At 46.3% G+C, this 19,394-nt stretch overlaps 1 protein-coding gene across 6 annotated transcripts in view; it reads left to right on the top strand.

Moving 5' to 3' along the window:
- Window positions 1-19,394, top strand: part of STARD5 (StAR related lipid transfer domain containing 5) — a 135,611-nt gene that overhangs the window by 56,965 nt on the left and 59,252 nt on the right. For all 6 annotated transcript variants that reach the window (XM_063925938.1, XM_063925934.1, XM_063925937.1 and 3 more), the window contains one exon: window positions 2,812-2,943. In XM_063925938.1, coding sequence (XP_063782008.1) covers window positions 2,812-2,943 — 132 coding nt within the window. The remainder of the gene's footprint in view (window positions 1-2,811; window positions 2,944-19,394) is intronic.

Here is a 19,394-nt window from a genome sequence, read left to right as displayed (position 1 = left end):
GTCTCTTTGGTTTCCCTACATGTATGAGGTTACAGGGATACCGTAAAATATACACTGCTCAAAAAAATAAAGGGAACACTAAAATAACACATCCTAGATCTGAATGAATGAAATATTCTTATTAAATACTTTGTTCTTTACATAGTTGAATGTGCTGACAACAAAATCACTCAAAAATGATCAATGGAAATCAAATTTATTAACCCATGGAGGTCTGGATTTGGAGTCACCCTCAATATTAAAGTGGAAAAACACACTACAGGCTGATCCAACTTTGATGTAATGTCCTTAAAACAAGTCAAAATGAGGCTCAGTAGTGTGTGTGGCCTCCACGTGCCTGTATGACCTCCCTACAACCCACACAAGTGGCTCAGGTAGTGCAGCTCATCCAGGATGGCACATCAATGCGAGCTGTGGCAAGAAGGTTTGCTGTCTGTCAGCGTAGTGTCCAGAGCATGGAGGCGCTACCAGGAGACAGACCAGTACACCAGGAGACGTGGAGGAGGCCGTAGGAGGGCAACAACCCAGCAGCAGGACCGCTACCTCCGCCTTTGTGCAAGGAGAAACAGGAGGAGCACTGACAGAGCCCTGCAAAATGACCTCCAGCAAGCCACAAATGTGCATGTGTCTACTCAAACGATCAGAAACAGACTCCATGAGGGTGGTATGAGGGCCCGACATCCACAGGTGGGGGTTGTGCTTACAGCCCAACACCGTGCAGGATGTTTGGCATTTGCCAGGGAACACCAAGATTGGCAAATTCGCCACTGGCGCCCTGTGCTCTTCACAGATGAAAACAGGTTCTCACTGAGCACATGTGACAGACGTGACAAGAGTCTGGAGACGGCAAGGAGAACGTTCTGCTGCCTGCAACATCCTCCAGCATGACCGGTTTGGCAGTGGGTCAGTAATGGTGTGGGGTGGCATTTCTATGGGGGGCTGCACAGCCCTCCATGTGCTCGCAAGAGGTAGCCTGACTGCCATTAGGTACCGAGATGAGATCCTCAGACCCCTTGTGAGACCATATGCTGGTGCGGTTGGCCCTGGGTTCCTCCTAATGCAAGACAATGCTAGACCTCATGTGGCTGGAGTGTGTCAGCAGTTCCTGCAAGACGAAGGCATTGATGCTATGGACTGGCCCGCCCGTTCCCCAGACCTGAATCCAATTGAGCACATCTGGGACATCATGTCTCGCTCTATCCACCATTGCCACATTGCACCACAGACTGTCCAGGAGTTGGCGGATGCTTTAGTCCAGGTCTGGGAGGAGATCCCTCAGGAGACCATCCGCCACCTCATCAGGAGCATGCCCAGGCGTTGTAGGGAGGTCATACAGGCATGTGGAGGCCACACACACTACTGAGCCTCATTTTGACTTGTTTTAAGGACATTACATCAAAGCTGGATCAGCCTGTAGTGTGTTTTTTCACTTTAATTTTGAGTGTGACTCCAAATCCAGACCTCCATGGGTTAATAAATTTGATTTCCATTGATCATTTTTGATTGTAATTTTGTTGTCAGCACATTCAACTATGTAAAGAACAAAGTATTTAATAAGAATATTTCATTCATTCAGATCTAGGATGTGTTATTTTAGTGTTCCCTTTATTTTTTTGAGCAGTGTATATGAGCATGTATTGCAATTCATAAAGCTATGTATGGGAAAGTTATAGTCTTCTCTTTATTTAAAAACACTTTTTAGCTGGTTTTGCTATATAATTGCAGTGTGTGTGTGTGTGTGTGTGTGTGTGTGTGTGTGTGTGTGTGTGTGTGTGTGTATATATATATATATATATATATATATATATATACACACACTTTGTGTGTGTGTTATTTATTCATTTATGCCAGCCACAGCTGAGTTTATAAAACACATGTGACTTGGGCAGCAGAATATACAGCTTTTATATTTTACTAAATGTACTATCAGTGGTAATGTCCTCTGCCTTATGTTATGTATTTCCATAATTCTGCAAGTCGACTTTTCTCCCCAACAAGCTTCTATTCCAAATTTCTCCATAGAAAAAATGTGTACTCCTAAAACATGAAAAACTAAAACTTTCCCACATATTATATTGTAGGAAGCAGACAATAAATCACCAACATATCACTTAGTACAAGTCATGTACCAATAGGCCACTTGCACACTATAAAGATAAATCACTGCTCATAATCAGCATTAATTGCGGTGTTAGATTAAGATAAAGCTAGATAAAGCCGCATGGTAATCTTTAAAGCAGTTTGTAGCCTTGTGTGACATAAGCCTAAAGCGCTACTGGAAAATGTAGCTGTATTGAAACCAATGGTACAGTATGTGACCGTTATCTGGCACAGAGTGTGACTGTGTAGGTTTGCAGTAATGTGTAGCTGCTTTATTGTCCCTGCATGTCAAACCTTGAAATCTGAACACAATATGTGGAGACGCAATTTTCAGTAGTGACCGAAAAATTGCATGTGAACTTGGTTACTTTCCACTATGATATTCGTCCACCAAAAAGCCCAGCATGAGATGATTTCAGGATTCCTTAATCTTGCACAGGTGTATTGCTGTTTCTGTGTAGTGTAAGGACAGCGGCATCACTGTGGCATGGCACTGAAACAATTCAACATTGTCCATTTATTGGGTCATTATTTATCCTACCTGCCCTTACAGATAATAAAGATGGAACCTGCATGCATCTCTAATGAAAACAAGTGTCTTCTTTGTTACAGCATGTTTGTCCCACATTTCTTGTTTTCTTCTAGAATGCGAAAGGCAGAAATGTGCAGTTCAGTTCCACAAACTGATATTGTTGCTTCTGTTCTCTGCAGTTAATAAAATCTGGTTTACCAACTATCGAAGGAGAACTCCTTTCTGCACTCGTAAGAGCGCAGTGTATCCCTGAGACGTGTTCTTCCAATACACAGTTACTGCGATTCCAGCGCTGTGCTCGCACAGACAAGGTAATAAGAAAGGAAAGATAATGCAGCATGTACACTATTCTTCTTGCATTATACGTAGAATGTGTTCATATTATTATTCAAAACGTAAGCTTTATCAGCAGTACTCTTATAGAAAGGTTCACATAAGATGATTTTAGTGTGTATGCCATTGGTAGGCTAATCAGCATGTAAGTGCCACTGGGGCAGGGACTGGTATGAGTAAATAAAACATTCTTATAGTACATAATATGTTGGCACTATAGAAATGAAGGATGATAATAGCAATATAGTGATAAAAAACATCTCATAAAATATATGTTTTGGGTGGAGCTTCTTGTTAAAATACACAGTTCTACTTATCTGGGGTGCAGACTAATATCTCTATAGGCTAAAGGTTCAACTTTGATCTTAACTCGGCTGCTAAAGCAGACGCCTTACAAACACTCTACGTCGTCCACTGTCCTAGGGTGGAATCAGCTGATGACTTTCATCCAGACGTGGTGCAGAGGCCACAACAGTCAGATGCAGATTTCAGCTGGTCACTGAATAGCTTCCCTAGATGTCCAGTCCCATGTCCCACTCATGGATAAATTGCTTACAGATGAGCTCTACTCCTTGTTTGGCCAAGTTAGCAGCCGTGCTTTCTACACTGCAGACATCACACACACCCATCCTCCTTTCTACCCACAGTTCAGCCATGTTATGGGCAACACCTCCACTTGGCCTTTCTAGAAGGTTTGTTTAATCTCCCTCCTAATCATAGTACCAGACTTTGGTTTCCAAGTTACATTAAATCCTTTCTACAGTGTGGTATATTCAGAAAGGGTTGAAATTAGAGAGGTGCACTTGAAATTTTTCGGGTTTTGGGTTCGGTTCCGCGGCCGTGTTTTGGGTTCGACCGCGATTTGGCAAAACCTCACCGAATTTTTTTTGTCGGATTCGGGTGTGTTTTGGATTCGGGTGTTTTTTTCAAAAAACACTAAAAAACAGCTTAAATCATAGAATTTGGGGGTCATTTTGATCCCAAAGTATTATTAACCTCAAAAACCATAATTTCCATTCATTTTCAGTCTATTCTGAATACCTCACACCTCACAATATTATTTTTAGTCCTAAAATTTGCACCGAGGTCGCTGGATGACTAAGCTAAGCGACCCTAGTGGCCGACACAAACACCTGGCCCATCTAGGAGTGGCACTGCAGTGTCACGCAGGATGGCCCTTCCAAAAAACACTCCCCAAACAGCACATGACGCAAAGAAAAAAAGAGGCGCAATGAGGTAGCTGTGTGAGTAAGATAAGCGACCCTAGTGGCCGACACAAACACCTGGCCCATCTAGGAGTGGCACTGCAGTGTCACGCAGGATGGCCCTTCCAAAAAACACTCCCCAAACAGCACATGACGCAAAGAAAAAAAGAGGCGCAATGAGGTAGCTGTGTGAGTAAGATAAGCGACCCTAGTGGCCGACACAAACACCTGGCCCATCTAGGAGTGGCACTGCAGTGTCACGCAGGATGGCCCTTCCAAAAAACACTCCCCAAACAGCACATGACGCAAAGAAGAAAAAAAGAGGCGCAATGAGGTAGCTGTGTGAGTAAGCTAAGCGACCCTAGTGGCCGACACAAACACCTGGCCCATCTAGGAGTGGCACTGCAGTGTCACGCAGGATGGCCCTTCCAAAAAACACTCCCCAAACAGCACATGACGCAAAGAAAAAAAGAGGCGCAATGAGGTAGCTGTGTGAGTAAGATAAGCGACCCTAGTGGCCGACACAAACACCTGGCCCATCTAGGAGTGGCACTGCAGTGTCACGCAGGATGGCCCTTCCAAAAAACACTCCCCAAACAGCACATGACGCAAAGAAAAAAAGAGGCGCAATGAGGTAGCTGTGTGAGTAAGATAAGCGACCCTAGTGGCCGACACAAACACCTGGCCCATCTAGGAGTGGCACTGCAGTGTCACGCAGGATGGCCCTTCCAAAAAACACTCCCCAAACAGCACATGACGCAAAGAAGAAAAAAAGAGGCGCAATGAGGTAGCTGTGTGAGTAAGCTAAGCGACCCTAGTGGCCGACACAAACACCTGGCCCATCTAGGAGTGGCACTGCAGTGTCACGCAGGATGGCCCTTCCAAAAAACTCCCCAAACAGCACATGACGCAAAGAAAAAAAGAGGCGCAATGAGGTAGCTGTGTGAGTAAGATAAGCGACCCTAGTGGCTGACACAAACACCTGGCCCATCTAGGAGTGGCACTGCAGTGTCACACAGGATGGCCCTTCCAAAAAACACTCCCCAAACCACATGACGCAAAGAAGAAAAAAAGAGGCGCAATGAGGTAGCTGTGTGAGTAAGCTAAGCGACCCTAGTGGCCGACACAAACACCTGGCCCATCTAGGAGTGGCACTGCAGTGTCACGCAGGATGGCCCTTCCAAAAAACACTCCCCAAACAGCACATGACGCAAATAAAAATGAAAGAAAAAAGAGGTGCAAGATGGAATTGTCCTTGGGCCCGCCCACCCACCCTTATGTTGTATAAACAGGACATGCACACTTTAACCAACCCATCTTTTCAGTGACAGGGTCTGCCACACGACTGTGACTGAAATGACGAGTTGGTTTGGACCCCCACCGAAAAAGAAGCAATTAATCTCTCCTTGCACAAACTGTCTCTACAGAGGCAAGATGTCCACCTCATCATCATCCTCCGATATATCACCGTGTACATCCCGCTCCTCACAGATTATCAATTCGTCCCCACTGGAATCCACCATCTCAGCTCCCTGTGTACTTTGTGGAGGCAATTGCTGCTGGTCAATGTCTTCACAGAGGAATTGATTATAATTCATTTTAATGAACATCATCTTCTCCACATTTTCTGGAAGTAACCTCGTACGCCGATTGCTGACAAGGTGAGCGGCGGCACTAAACACTCTTTCGGAGTACACACTTGTGGGAGGGCAACTTAGGTAGAATAAAGCCAGTTTGTGCAAGGGCCTCCAAATTGCCTCTTTTTCCTGCCAGTATAAGTACGGACTGTCTGACGTGCCTACTTGGATGCGGTCACTCATATAATCCTCCACCATTCTTTCAATGGTGAGAGAATCATATGCAGTGACAGTAGACGACATGTCCGTAATCGTTGTCAGGTCCTTCAGTCCGGACCAGATGTCAGCATCAGCAGTCGCTCCAGACTGCTCTGCATCACCGCCAGCGGGTGGGCTCGGAATTCTGAGCCTTTTCCTTGCACCCCCAGTTGCGGGAGAATGTGAAGGAGGAGATGTTGACAGGTCGCGTTCCGCTTGACTTGACAATTTTGTCACCAGCAGGTCTTTGAACCCCAGCAGACTTGTGTCTGCCGGAAAGAGAAATCCAAGGTAGGTTTTAAATCTAGGATCGAGCACGGTGGCCAAAATGTAGTGCTCTGATTTCAACAGATTGACCACCCGTGAATCCTTGTTAAGCGAATTAAGGGCTCCATCCACAAGTCCCACATGCCTAGCGGAATCGCTCCCTTTTAGCTCCTCCTTCAATGCCTCCAGCTTCTTCTGCAAAAGCCTGATGAGGGGAATGACCTGACTCAGGCTGGCAGTGTCTGAACTGACTTCACGTGTGGCAAGTTCAAAAGGTTGCAGAACCTTGCACAACGTTGAAATCATTCTCCACTGCGCTTGAGACAGGTACATTCCACCTCCTATATCGTGCTCAATTGTATAGGCTTGAATGGCCTTTTGCCGCTCCTCCAACCTCTGAAGCATATATATGGTTGAATTCCACCTCGTTACCACTTCTTGCTTCAGATGATGGCAGGGCAGGTTCAGGCGTTTTTGGTGGTGCTCCAGTCTTCTGTACGTGGTGCCTGTCCTCCGAAAGTGTCCCGCAATTCTTCTGGCCACCGACAGCATCTCTTGCACGCCCCTGTCGTTTTTTTAAAAATTCTGCACCACCAAATTCAAGGTATGTGCAAAACATGGGACGTGCTGGAATTTGCCCATATTTAATGCACACACAATATTGCTGGCGTTGTCCGATGCCACAAATCCACAGGAGAGTCCAATTGGGGTAAGCCATTCCGCGATGATCTTCCTCAGTTGCCGTAAGAGGTTTTCAGCTGTGTGCGTATTCTGGAAACCGGTGATACAAAGCGTAGCCTGCCTAGGAAAGAGTTGGCGTTTGCGAGATGCTGCTACTGGTGCCGCCGCTGCTGTTCTTGCGGCGGGAGTCCATACATCTACCCAGTGGGCTGTCACAGTCATATAGTCCTGACCCTGCCCTGCTCCACTTGTCCACATGTCCGTGGTTAAGTGGACATTGGGTACAACTGCATTTTTTAGGACACTGGTGAGTCTTTTTCTGACGTCCGTGTACATTCTCGGTATCGCCTGCCTAGAGAAGTGGAACCTAGATGGTATTTGGTAACGGGGGCACACTACCTCAAGAAATTGTCTAGTTCCCTGTGAACTAACGGCGGATACCGGACGCACGTCTAACACCAACATAGTTGTCAAGGCCTCAGTTATCCGCTTTGCAACAGGATGACTGCTGTGATATTTCATCTTCCTCGCAAAGGACTGTTGGACAGTCAATTGCTTGGTGGAAGTAGTAAAAGTGGGCTTACGACTTCCCCTCTGGGATGACCATCGACTCCCAGCAGCAACAACAGCAGCGCCAGCAGCAGTAGGCGTTACACGCAAGGATGCATCGGAGGAATCCCAGGCAGGAGAGGACTCGTCAGAATTGCCAGTGACATGGCCTGCAGGACTATTGGCATTCCTGGGGAAGGAGGAAATTGACACTGAGGGAGTTGGTGGGGTGGTTTGCGTGAGCTTGGTTACAAGAGGAAGGGATTTACTGGTCAGTGGACTGCTTCCGCTGTTGCCCAAAGTTTTTGAACTTGTCACTGACTTATTATGAATGCGCTGCAGGTGACGTATAAGGGAGGATGTTCCGAGGTGGTTAACGTCCTTACCCCTACTTATTACAGCTTGACAAAGGCAACACACGGCTTGACAAATGTTGTCCGCATTTCTGTTGAAATACTTCCACACCGAAGAGCTGATTTTTTTGGTATTTTCACCAGGCATGTCAACGGCCCTATTGCTCCCACGGACAACAGGTGTCTCCCCGGGTGCCTGACTTAAACAAACCACCTCACCATCAGAATCCTCCTGGTCAATTTCCTCCCCAGCGCCAGCAACACCCATATCCTCCTCATCCTGGTGTACTTCAACACTGACATCTTCAATCTGACTATCTGGAACTGGACTGCGGGTGCTCCTTCCAGCACTTGCAGGGGGCGTGCAAATGGTGAAAGGCGCATGCTCTTCACGTCCAGTGTTGGGAAGGTCAGGCATCGCAACCGACACAATTGGACTCTCCTTGTGGATTTGTGATTTCGAAGAACGCACAGTTCTTTGCGGTGCTTTTGCCAGCTTGAGTCTTTTCATTTTTCTAGCGAGAGGCTGAGTGCTTCCATCCTCATGTGAAGCTGAACCACTAGCCATGAACATAGGCCAGGGCCTCAGCCGTTCCTTGCCACTCCGTGTGGTAAATGGCATATTGGCAAGTTTACGCTTCTCCGACAATTTTATTTTAGATTTTGGAGTCCTTTTTTTACTGATATTTGGTGTTTTGGATTTTACATGCTCTGTACTATGACATTGGGCATCGGCCTTGGCAGACGACGTTGCTGGCATTTCATCGTCTCGGCCATGACTAGTGGCAGCAGCTTCAGCACGAGGTGGAAGTGGATCTTGATCTTTCCCTAATTTTGGAACCTCAACATTTGTGTTCTCCATATTTTAATAGGCACAACTAAAAGGCACCTCAGGTAAACAATGGAGATGGATGGATACTAGTATACTTATGGATGGACCAGCGACTGCCGACACAGAGGTAGCTACAGCCGTGGACTACCGTACTGTGTCTGCTGCTAATATAGACTGGATGATAATGAGATGAAATTAATATATATATATATATATATAATATCACTAGTACTGCAGCCGGACAGGTATATATATTTATTATGTAATGACTGATGACGGACCTGCTGGACACTGTCAGCTCAGCAGCACCGCAGACTGCTACAGTAAGCTACTATAGTAGTATGTGTCACGATCCGGGTATCTGGACGCCATTTCTTACCCATCAGATGCCTCCTAAGGCTGGCTCAGCGCTCCAGGACCGGATCCCATCTGTTATCCTGATGTGTACATTCCTGTATCCTCTCCTGTCACTCTGGGACGCTGTCACAGTAAACGCCATATTACACCTGGCATGGCGTCTCCCGCGGCCTCCGCCGCCGTCCCTGAACTTCTGCATGCAGAGTGTCTGAGTGGCGATTACGTCAGCCGCGGCCTCCGCTGTGTCCGCGTGGTTGGATGTGCATCTGTCAGCCTGGCGCCTCCTGTCTCCGGTGGCCGGCGCCGCCATTACTGTTTTCATTACCATATGGATTACAAACCAAACTTTCCTCCAAGTGTCTGCATGGGCGCAGCCATCTTGGATTCTGTCAGCTGATCATTTCCACCAATCTGTTCTCAGTATTGATAATCTGCATAATTGCCTAGCCAATCCCTTCCTTGCTGCAGGTATAAATACACTGTGCCTGAGCAAGGAAGGCGTCAGTGCTTTGGTTGTCAAACCTAGTTCCTGTTTGTCTCTCTCCTGTGATTGTCTTCCAGGTTCCAGCTCCTGTCTCAAGACTTCCACCATAGAGACCCGCACCAGCATTCCACCTGCGGTGTAGCCTGACTCTCCAATCCATTGTGGATTCATCTGTTTCCAGCTACAACATTACCTGCTTCCAGCTCAGCTTCCAGCAGAGTACAGCTTCCCTTAAAGGGCCGGTGTCCTTTCTACACTTTACCACTCTCCACCGGTATTATTATTTCTCCGCTCTCAAGTTCTACATTTCAGTTCATATTTCATCGCTCCCAAGTTCATTTATTATTTAACTGGTTCCAGCCAGTATCCACTCCGTGCTAACAACAGTCTGGTTCCAGCCAGTATCCACAGCAGCTGTTTTATCTTCAGCAACCCAGCTTTTCCTGGAACACCAGCTGGCACAATCCTGGGTTATCTCCATTGCTACAGTCGGGCCTGGTAAGGACTTTCCATCTAGAAGATCATAAGAACTATCTCACACTACCAGTGCCCTGTGGCTCCTGCCATCCTGTAGTACCCAGGAACTGTATTTATTCTTTGCTGACTTTTACGTTTTCTTTTACTGCTGCTGTGTTGCGGAGTTGTCATAATAAACATCATTGACTTTTATCCAAGTTGTCGTGGTCACGCCTTCGGGCAGTTATTATTCATGTTACTTACATGTCCAGGGGTCTGATACAACCTCCCAGGTTCCGGTACATCTCAGCCCCTACAACTGAGGCTGCCTCCCGTCAGCTCAGGCCCTCAGTTGTGACAGTAAGCACTGACCTAATGAATCCAGCCGGAGACCAGGATCAAGCGGCCAGGCCGATGCAAGAACTGGCAGCCCGACTAGAACATCAGGAGGCTGCACAGGGCCACATCATCCGCTGTCTCCAGGATCTCTCTACTCGGCTGGATGGGATTCAGACAACTCTCCGTGGATCAGGCGCGTCTGGTGCGTCAACCACAGTGACTCCAGCTATAACCCCACCCACCTTACCCATTTCTGCTCCACGTCTTCATCTTCCAACGCCAGCAAAATTTGACGGATCTCCAAGATTCTGCAGGGGATTTCTCAACCAGTGTGAGATTCAGTTTGAGCTACAACCTGGCAATTTTCCCAGTGACCGTACAAAAATTGCCTACATTATTTCTCTTCTCAGTGGCTCAGCCCTTGATTGGGCATCACCGTTATGGGAGAGGTCCGACACCCTGCTATCTTCCTACACTGCCTTCGTGTCAACATTCAGGCGCATCTTCGACGAGCCAGGCCGGGTAACCTCAGCTTCATCCGAGATTCTCCGTTTACGCCAGGGGTCACGTACTGTAGGACAATATCTGATACAGTTCCAGATCCTGGCATCCGAACTGGCATGGAACGACGAGGCCCTGTATGCTGCATTCTGGCATGGCTTATCTGAGCGTATTAAAGATGAGTTAGCTACCAGAGACTTATCTTCTAAGTTAGATGAGCTAATCTCACTCTGCACGAAAGTTGATTTACGTTTCAGAGAGAGAGCAACTGAGCGTGGAAGATCATCTGCTCCAAAATCTTCTGCTCCTCCTCCTCGTCAACTGTCACCATCTAAAGATGAGCCCATGCAACTTGGCCGTTCCCGTTTAACTCCTGCTGAGCGCCGAAGACGTCTCTCCGAGTTTCTCTGTCTCTATTGTGCAGCTCCGTCTCACACCATTAATGCCTGTCCCAAACGTCCGGGAAACTCCAAATCCTAGCTCGCCAAGAAGAGGGCCGGCTAGGAGTAATGATCTCCTCTCCATCTCCTCAAGATTGTAATCTCCCAGTCTCGCTTCAAGTTGCTCAACGTTATCGGAACGTCATTGCCCTCCTTGATTCCGGAGCAGCTGGGAACTTTATTACCGAAGCCTATGTTAAACGGTGGTCCCTACCCACCGAGAGACTTCCTTCGTCCATTTCTTTAACTGCCGTGGATGGCAGCAAAATTTTTGATGCAGTTATTTCTTTAAGGACTCTACCAGTTCGTCTGAGAGTGGGAGTTCTTCATTCCGAACTTATTTCTTTTTTAGTGATTCCAAGAGCCACACATCCTGTGGTCCTGGGCCTTCCATGGCTCCGTCTTCACAATCCTACAATTGATTGGACGACTACGCAAATCCTGGCATGGGGTTCCTCCTGTGCTGAGACATGTTTGTTTAAAGTATTGCCTGTCTGTTCTTCCTCCCCCAGGTCGTCTGATGTTCCACCTCCTCCATATCAAGATTTCACGGATGTGTTCAGTAAAGCTTCTGCTGATATCCTTCCTCCTCATAGAGAATGGGACTGTCCGATTGATCTCGTTCCAGGGAAGGTTCCACCTCGAGGCCGAACTTATCCGTTGTCTCTGCCTGAGACGCATTCTATGGAGGAATATATTAAAGAGAACCTAGTAAAGGGGTTCATTCGACCTTCTTCTTCTCCAGCCGGCGCAGGCTTCTTTTTTGTAAAAAAGAAAGATGGTGGTCTGCGGCCGTGCATCGACTACAGAGGTTTGAACGACATTACCATCAAGAACCGTTATCCTTTACCCCTGATTACTGAGCTCTTTGACAGAGTTAGCGGAGCTACCATCTTTACAAAGCTGGACTTGCGAGGTGCATACAATCTCATCCGGATCCGTGAGGGTGACGAGTGGAAGACCGCCTTTAACACCCGTGACGGACATTATGAGTACCTCGTCATGCCCTTCGGATTGAGCAATGCTCCAGCTGTCTTCCAGCATTTTGTCAATGAGATCTTCAGAGACATTCTATACCGTCATGTCGTGGTCTATCTAGACGATATCCTCATTTTTGCCAACGATTTAGAGGAACATCGTTTTTGGGTTAAAGAGGTTCTGTCCCGTCTCCGTGTCAATCATCTCTATTGCAAATTAGAAAAATGCGTCTTTGAAGTCAAGTCCATTCCGTTTCTAGGGTACATTGTGTCCGGTTCCGGACTAGAGATGGATCCTGAGAAACTACAAGCAATCCAAAATTGGCCGGTACCCTTAACCCTCAAAGGGGTCCAGAGGTTCTTAGGGTTCGCCAACTATTACCGAAAGTTTATACAAGACTTTTCCACCATTGTGGCACCTATTACTGCTTTCACTAAGAAGGGTGCTAACCCGTCCAAGTGGTCTGAAGAAGCCATGCAAGGATTTCATCTTTTAAAACAAAGGTTCATCTCTGCGCCTGTTCTGAAACAGCCTGACATCGACTCTCCTTTCATCTTAGAGGTAGATGCCTCCTCCGTTGGAGTAGGAGCGGTGTTATCTCAGAGGGCTAAAGATGGCCATTTACACCCTTGCAGTTTCTTCTCCCGGAAGTTCTCCCCAGCTGAGCGCAACTATGCCATTGGCGACCAGGAGTTGCTAGCCATCAAGCTCGCTCTAGAAGAGTGGAGGTATCTGTTGGAGGGAGCTTCTCATTCAATCACCATACTTACAGACCACAAGAACCTTTTATACCTGAAGGGCGCACAATGTCTCAACCCTCGTCAGGCCAGATGGGCACTTTTCTTTTCCAGGTTCGACTTTAAACTCCAGTTCTGTCCGGGCTCTCAGAATCGCAAGGCCGATGCCCTTTCCCGCTCATGGGAGCAAGAAAATGAGTCAGAGTCTTCAGACAAGCATCCTATTATAAATCCGTTGGCATTCTCCACGGTAGGGATGGACTCTACGCCCCCATCAGGGAAAAGTTTTGTGAAGCCGATGCTAAGGAAGAAGCTCATGCATTGGGCCCATGCTTCCCGTTTTGCCGGACATACAGGTATCCAAAAAACCCTGGAGTTTATCTCTAGGTCCTATTGGTGGCCAACTCTGAAAAAGGACGTCTTGGAGTTTATTGCATCTTGCCCAAAGTGTGCCCAACATAAAGTATCCCGCCAGTCGCCTGCGGGGCAACTGGTTCCACTATCCGTTCCCCGTCGACCATGGACCCACTTGTCGATGGATTTCATTACAGACTTACCCATGTGCAACAAGTTCAATACCATCTGGGTGGTAGTTGACCGGTTCACCAAGATGGCACACTTCATTCCTCTCACCGGTCTTCCGTCAGCTTCCAAGTTGGCTCAAGTATTCATACAAGAGATCTTCCGACGCCACGGTCTTCCTGAAGAAATTATCTCAGATCGGGGAGTTCAATTCACAGCCAAATTCTGGCGAAGTTTATGTCAAGTCCTCCAAATCAAGCTAAAGTTTTCCACGGCTTACCATCCTCAGACCAATAGTTAAACCGAGAGGGTGAATCAGGACTTGGAGGCCTTCCTCCGCATCTATGTGTCCTCCTCTCAAGATGACTGGGTTCAATTACTTCCCTGGGCCGAGTTCTGTCATAACAACCAGTATCATTCTTCATCTGCTTCAACACCATTCTTCACTAACTTTGGATTCCACCCTAAAGTCCCTGAGTTCCAACCGCTTCCAGCAACTTCTGTTCCCGCAGTGGATATCACCTTGCATCAGTTTGCCAATATCTGGAAGAGCGTACGATCAGCTCTGCTCAAGGCATCGTTCAGGTACAAGAAGTTTGCGGATAAGAAGCGTCGAGCAGTTCCTGCTCTCAAGGTGGGTGATCGGGTATGGTTATCCACGAAGAATTTGAGGTTAAGAGTTCCCAGTATGAAGTTTGCACCTCGCTATATCGGTCCTTTCAAGATTGAACAAGTCATCAATCCTGTTGCTTACAGACTCCAGTTGCCTCCCTTCTTAAAAATACCCAGGACATTCCATGTTTCCCTGTTGAAACCGCTGATCTTGAATCGGTTTCATTCCTCACTTCCTCCAACTCCGAAAGTCCAAACTCAACGAGGCGTTGAGTATGAAGTGGCCAAGATCCTGGACTCACGTCACCGTTACGGTCAACTACAATATCTTATTGACTGGAAGGGTTATGGTCCTGAGGAACGTTCATGGACCAATGCTTCTGATGTCCATGCTCCTGCCTTGGTCCGGAGATTCCATTCCAAGTTTCCTCAAAAGCCAAAGAAGTGTCCTGGGGCCACTCCTAAAGGGGGTGGTGCTGTCACGATCCGGGTATCTGGACGCCATTTCTTACCCATCAGATGCCTCCTAAGGCTGGCTCAGCGCTCCAGGACCGGATCCCATCTGTTATCCTGATGTGTACATTCCTGTATCCTCTCCTGTCACTCTGGGACGCTGTCACAGTAAACGCCATATTACACCTGGCATGGCGTCTCCCGCGGCCTCCGCCGCCGTCCCTGAACTTCTGCATGCAGAGTGTCTGAGTGGCGATTACGTCAGCCGCGGCCTCCGCTGTGTCCGCGTGGTTGGATGTGCATCTGTCAGCCTGGCGCCTCCTGTCTCCGGTGGCCGGCGCCGCCATTACTGTTTTCATTACCATATGGATTACAAACCAAACTTTCCTCCAAGTGTCTGCATGGGCGCAGCCATCTTGGATTCTGTCAGCTGATCATTTCCACCAATCTGTTCTCAGTATTGATAATCTGCATAATTGCCTAGCCAATCCCTTCCTTGCTGCAGGTATAAATACACTGTGCCTGAGCAAGGAAGGCGTCAGTGCTTTGGTTGTCAAACCTAGTTCCTGTTTGTCTCTCTCCTGTGATTGTCTTCCAGGTTCCAGCTCCTGTCTCAAGACTTCCACCATAGAGACCCGCACCAGCATTCCACCTGCGGTGTAGCCTGACTCTCCAATCCATTGTGGATTCATCTGTTTCCAGCTACAACATTACCTGCTTCCAGCTCAGCTTCCAGCAGAGTACAGCTTCCCTTAAAGGGCCGGTGTCCTTTCTACACTTTACCACTCTCCACCGGTATTATTATTTCTCCGCTCTCAAGTTCTACATTTCAGTTCATATTTCATCGCTCCCAAGTTCATTTATTATTTAACTGGTTCCAGCCAGTATCCACTCCGTGCTAACAACAGTCTGGTTCCAGCCAGTATCCACAGCAGCTGTTTTATCTTCAGCAACCCAGCTTTTCCTGGAACACCAGCTGGCACAATCCTGGGTTATCTCCATTGCTACAGTCGGGCCTGGTAAGGACTTTCCATCTAGAAGATCATAAGAACTATCTCACACTACCAGTGCCCTGTGGCTCCTGCCATCCTGTAGTACCCAGGAACTGTATTTATTCTTTGCTGACTTTTACGTTTTCTTTTACTGCTGCTGTGTTGCGGAGTTGTCATAATAAACATCATTGACTTTTATCCAAGTTGTCGTGGTCACACCTTCGGGCAGTTATTATTCATGTTACTTACATGTCCAGGGGTCTGATACAACCTCCCAGGTTCCGGTACATCTCAGCCCCTACAACTGAGGCTGCCTCCCGTCAGCTCAGGCCCTCAGTTGTGACAGTATGTATCAAGAAGAAAGAAAAAAAAAAACCACGGGAAGGTGGTATACAATTATGGATGGACCAGCGACTGCCGACACAGAGGTAGCTACAGCCGTGGACTACCGTACTGTGTCTGCTGCTAATATAGACTGGATGATAATGAGATGAAATTAATATATATATATATATATATAATATCACTAGTACTGCAGCCGGACAGGTATATATATTTATTATGTAATGACTGATGACGGACCTGCTGGACACTGTCAGCTCAGCAGCACCGCAGACTGCTACAGTAAGCTACTATAGTAGTATGTATCAAGAAGAAAGAAAAAAAAAAAAACACGGGTAGGTGGTATACAATTATGGATGGACCAGCGACTGCCGACACAGGTAGCTACAGCCGTGGACTACCGTACTGTGTCTGCTGCTAATATAGACTGGATGATAATGAGATGAAATTAATATATATATATAATATCACTAGTACTGCAGCCGGACAGGTATATATATTTATTATGTAATGACTGATGACGGACCTGATGGACACTGTCAGCTCAGCAGCACCGCAGACTGCTACAGTTAGCTACTATAGTAGTATGTATCAAGAAGAAAGAAAAAAAAAAAACCACGGGTAGGTGGTATACAATTATGGATGGACCAGCGACTGCCGACACAGAGGTAGCTACAGCCGTGGACTACCGTACTGTGTCTGCTGCTAATATAGACTGGATGATAATGAGATGAAATTAATATATATATATATATATATAATATCACTAGTACTGCAGCCGGACAGGTATATATATTTATTATGTAATGACTGATGACGGACCTGCTGGACACTGTCAGCTCAGCAGCACCGCAGACTGCTACAGTAAGCTACTATAGTAGTATGTATCAAGAAGAAAGAAAAAAAAAAAAACACGGGTAGGTGGTATACAATTATATATATATTATATACAATTATATATATATATATATATATATATATATATATATATATATATTAAACTGGTGGTGATTAATTAAACTGGTGGTCAGGTCACTGGTCACACTATCAGCAACTTGCAAGTAGTACTCCTAAGCAGACAATCACAATATATACTGGTGGTCAGTGTGGTCACAATGGCAGTGTGGCACTCTGGCAGCAAAAGTGTGCACTGTACGTTAAAATATGTACTCCTGCTCTCAGACTCTAACTGCTCCCCACTGTCTCCCCCACAAGTCAGATATACAGTCACACTATCACTTCAGCAAGTAGTAGTACTCCTCCTAATGCTCCCCAAAATTACTAAAGTAAATACTGTGTCTCTCTCTACTCTAGTCTCACTCTCTTCTCTATAAACGGAGAGGACGCCAGCCACGTCCTCTCCCTATCAATCTCAATGCACGTGTGAAAATGGCGGCGACGCGCGGCTCCTTATATAGAATCCGAGTCTCGCGATAGAATCCGAGCCTCGCGAGAATCCGACAGCGGGATGATGACGTTCGGGCGCGCTCGGGTTAACCGAGCAAGGTGGGAAGATCCGAGTCGCTCGGACCCGTGTAAAAAAACATGAAGTTCGGGCGGGTTCGGATTCCGAGGAACCGAACCCGCTCATCTCTAGTTGAAATACAAATACCAGTGATGAACAAGAAAAAGAAAACCAATGTTCATGCTGTAATCCTATATGCAAGAAGGCTGCTTGTAGAAGAGACTGTGTACGGTCATGCGATATACTGCCACACGCCGCACTCACCAGTATGCTGCTGTCAGCAAAATTGGACCATCTGACGTGCAGCTCATCAGATGAGAAGACCCCGCTGACACCGGGCCGGAGTGTGCAATCGCAGGTACACACTGAGCGATATGGACAATATATGGTTCTAGATCGCGCAAGAACGAGATATATTGTCCAGTATATCGCCTGATGTGTACCCAGCCTGAGTGTTCCAGGCTGTGTTTTTTGCACTGGTTTTGCCTTCATACTTTGTATAAGAAAATGTACTGGTTATGGAGCTTAGTTATTAAAGAGCATACTCTGAAATCCACTAATAAAAATCTATATTAAAATCTAATTTGTTATTGCTTATTTGTAGAGCACCAACAAATGATGGTGTCCATGCAAAATTGGAGCTGACATTCTAAAGTCCTCACACCCATTCACAAACTTATCTGTTTTTGTTACAAGCCAATAAATTTACACTTATACCCCTTTCACACTGTCGCTTTAACCCGGGTTAACACGGGTCACGTCTCTTTGTGAAAGAGTCTCCATAAAAACCCAGATCCAGTGACCCGGCATTTCAACCCAGGTAGCAACCTGGGTTTAACACTGGAAGGACCAAGGTTACGGGCAGTGTTAATGGGTAACCCGGGTAATTCCATCCCGGATCCTGTTCAAACCCCATAAAGAACCAGCTCACAGATGCTTGTAGATAATGTCATCTCCAGGTGCCGCCAGATGATTTAACACTGCATCCGTGTGCAATGTAAACGGTGCCGCAGTGTGAACAGGGCCTGACTCGGCTTGGAACAGTGTGCCGAATCCAGAGTCAGACCCTGGGTTGTTTCCTGAAAGGGGTATTACAGTACATCATTGGGCCTTGGGTACAAACTGGAGCACTTGGTATAAACCCAGGACACAGATAGTGACCCGGTGGCAAACAAACCCATGGCCCAGAGCTTTGAGTTAGCAATGTTAACCACTGTACTATATATATGTATATATATATATTTATTTATATCAACAAGAACTATAGTTTACTTGATGACTCCTTTCTTCTTCCACAGGCCAATATCTGCATTTGAGTAATGGTCTCTGTCGTGAGGTTTGTAGTATTGAATATAGCAAAGGTACTCTAGGATCATACTTGAGGTATCTGTAATATAGCAATAACGAGTCAGACTTGAAAATCTAATCTAAACCAAACACTTTTTGCCTCATCTAGTTACCGCAGTTTGAATGACAGTTGGGCAAACTTGCTTTATTGAAATGCTCTGTGTTGCTTGGTTGATTCAAGCAAAACCAGTGATGTCACCATAACTCAGATCCTATCCGGGTGCTGTGCTGAAATTGTAGGAGGTGTTTCAGCTGTATGTAATAGAATATAGAGGTAATACTTTGCTTTTTACCTGAGGTGGCATGAAATGCCAGGTTAAAACCACACACTGTAGTTCACCTTCGTGGTTCATAATCCTAAACATTTTAATAGTAGGATTTAGTGGCCGTTTAAAATAAATATATTTAGTTTTCATTTAAATTAACTCTTCCATAATGCAGACAGCAGTTATACTACCGTATACTGGAATATTTTATTATACAGGTTGAGTATCCCATATCCAAATATTGTATTGTATTAAATGACCTTCAGGCTGTGTGTATTAGGTGTATATGAAACATAAATGAATTCTGTGAATGTACACACACTTTGTTTAATGCACAAAGTTATTTTAAAAAATTGGCTAAAATGACCATCAGGCTGTGTGTATAAGGTGTATATGAAACATAAATGCATTCTGTG

Source organism: Pseudophryne corroboree, chromosome 6 (genome assembly GCF_028390025.1).
Source record: "Pseudophryne corroboree isolate aPseCor3 chromosome 6, aPseCor3.hap2, whole genome shotgun sequence".
Lineage (NCBI taxonomy): Eukaryota > Metazoa > Chordata > Amphibia > Anura > Myobatrachidae > Pseudophryne > Pseudophryne corroboree.
The sequence above is the reverse complement of the archived record's forward strand: the minus strand, read 5'-3'. Positions and strand labels throughout refer to the sequence as shown.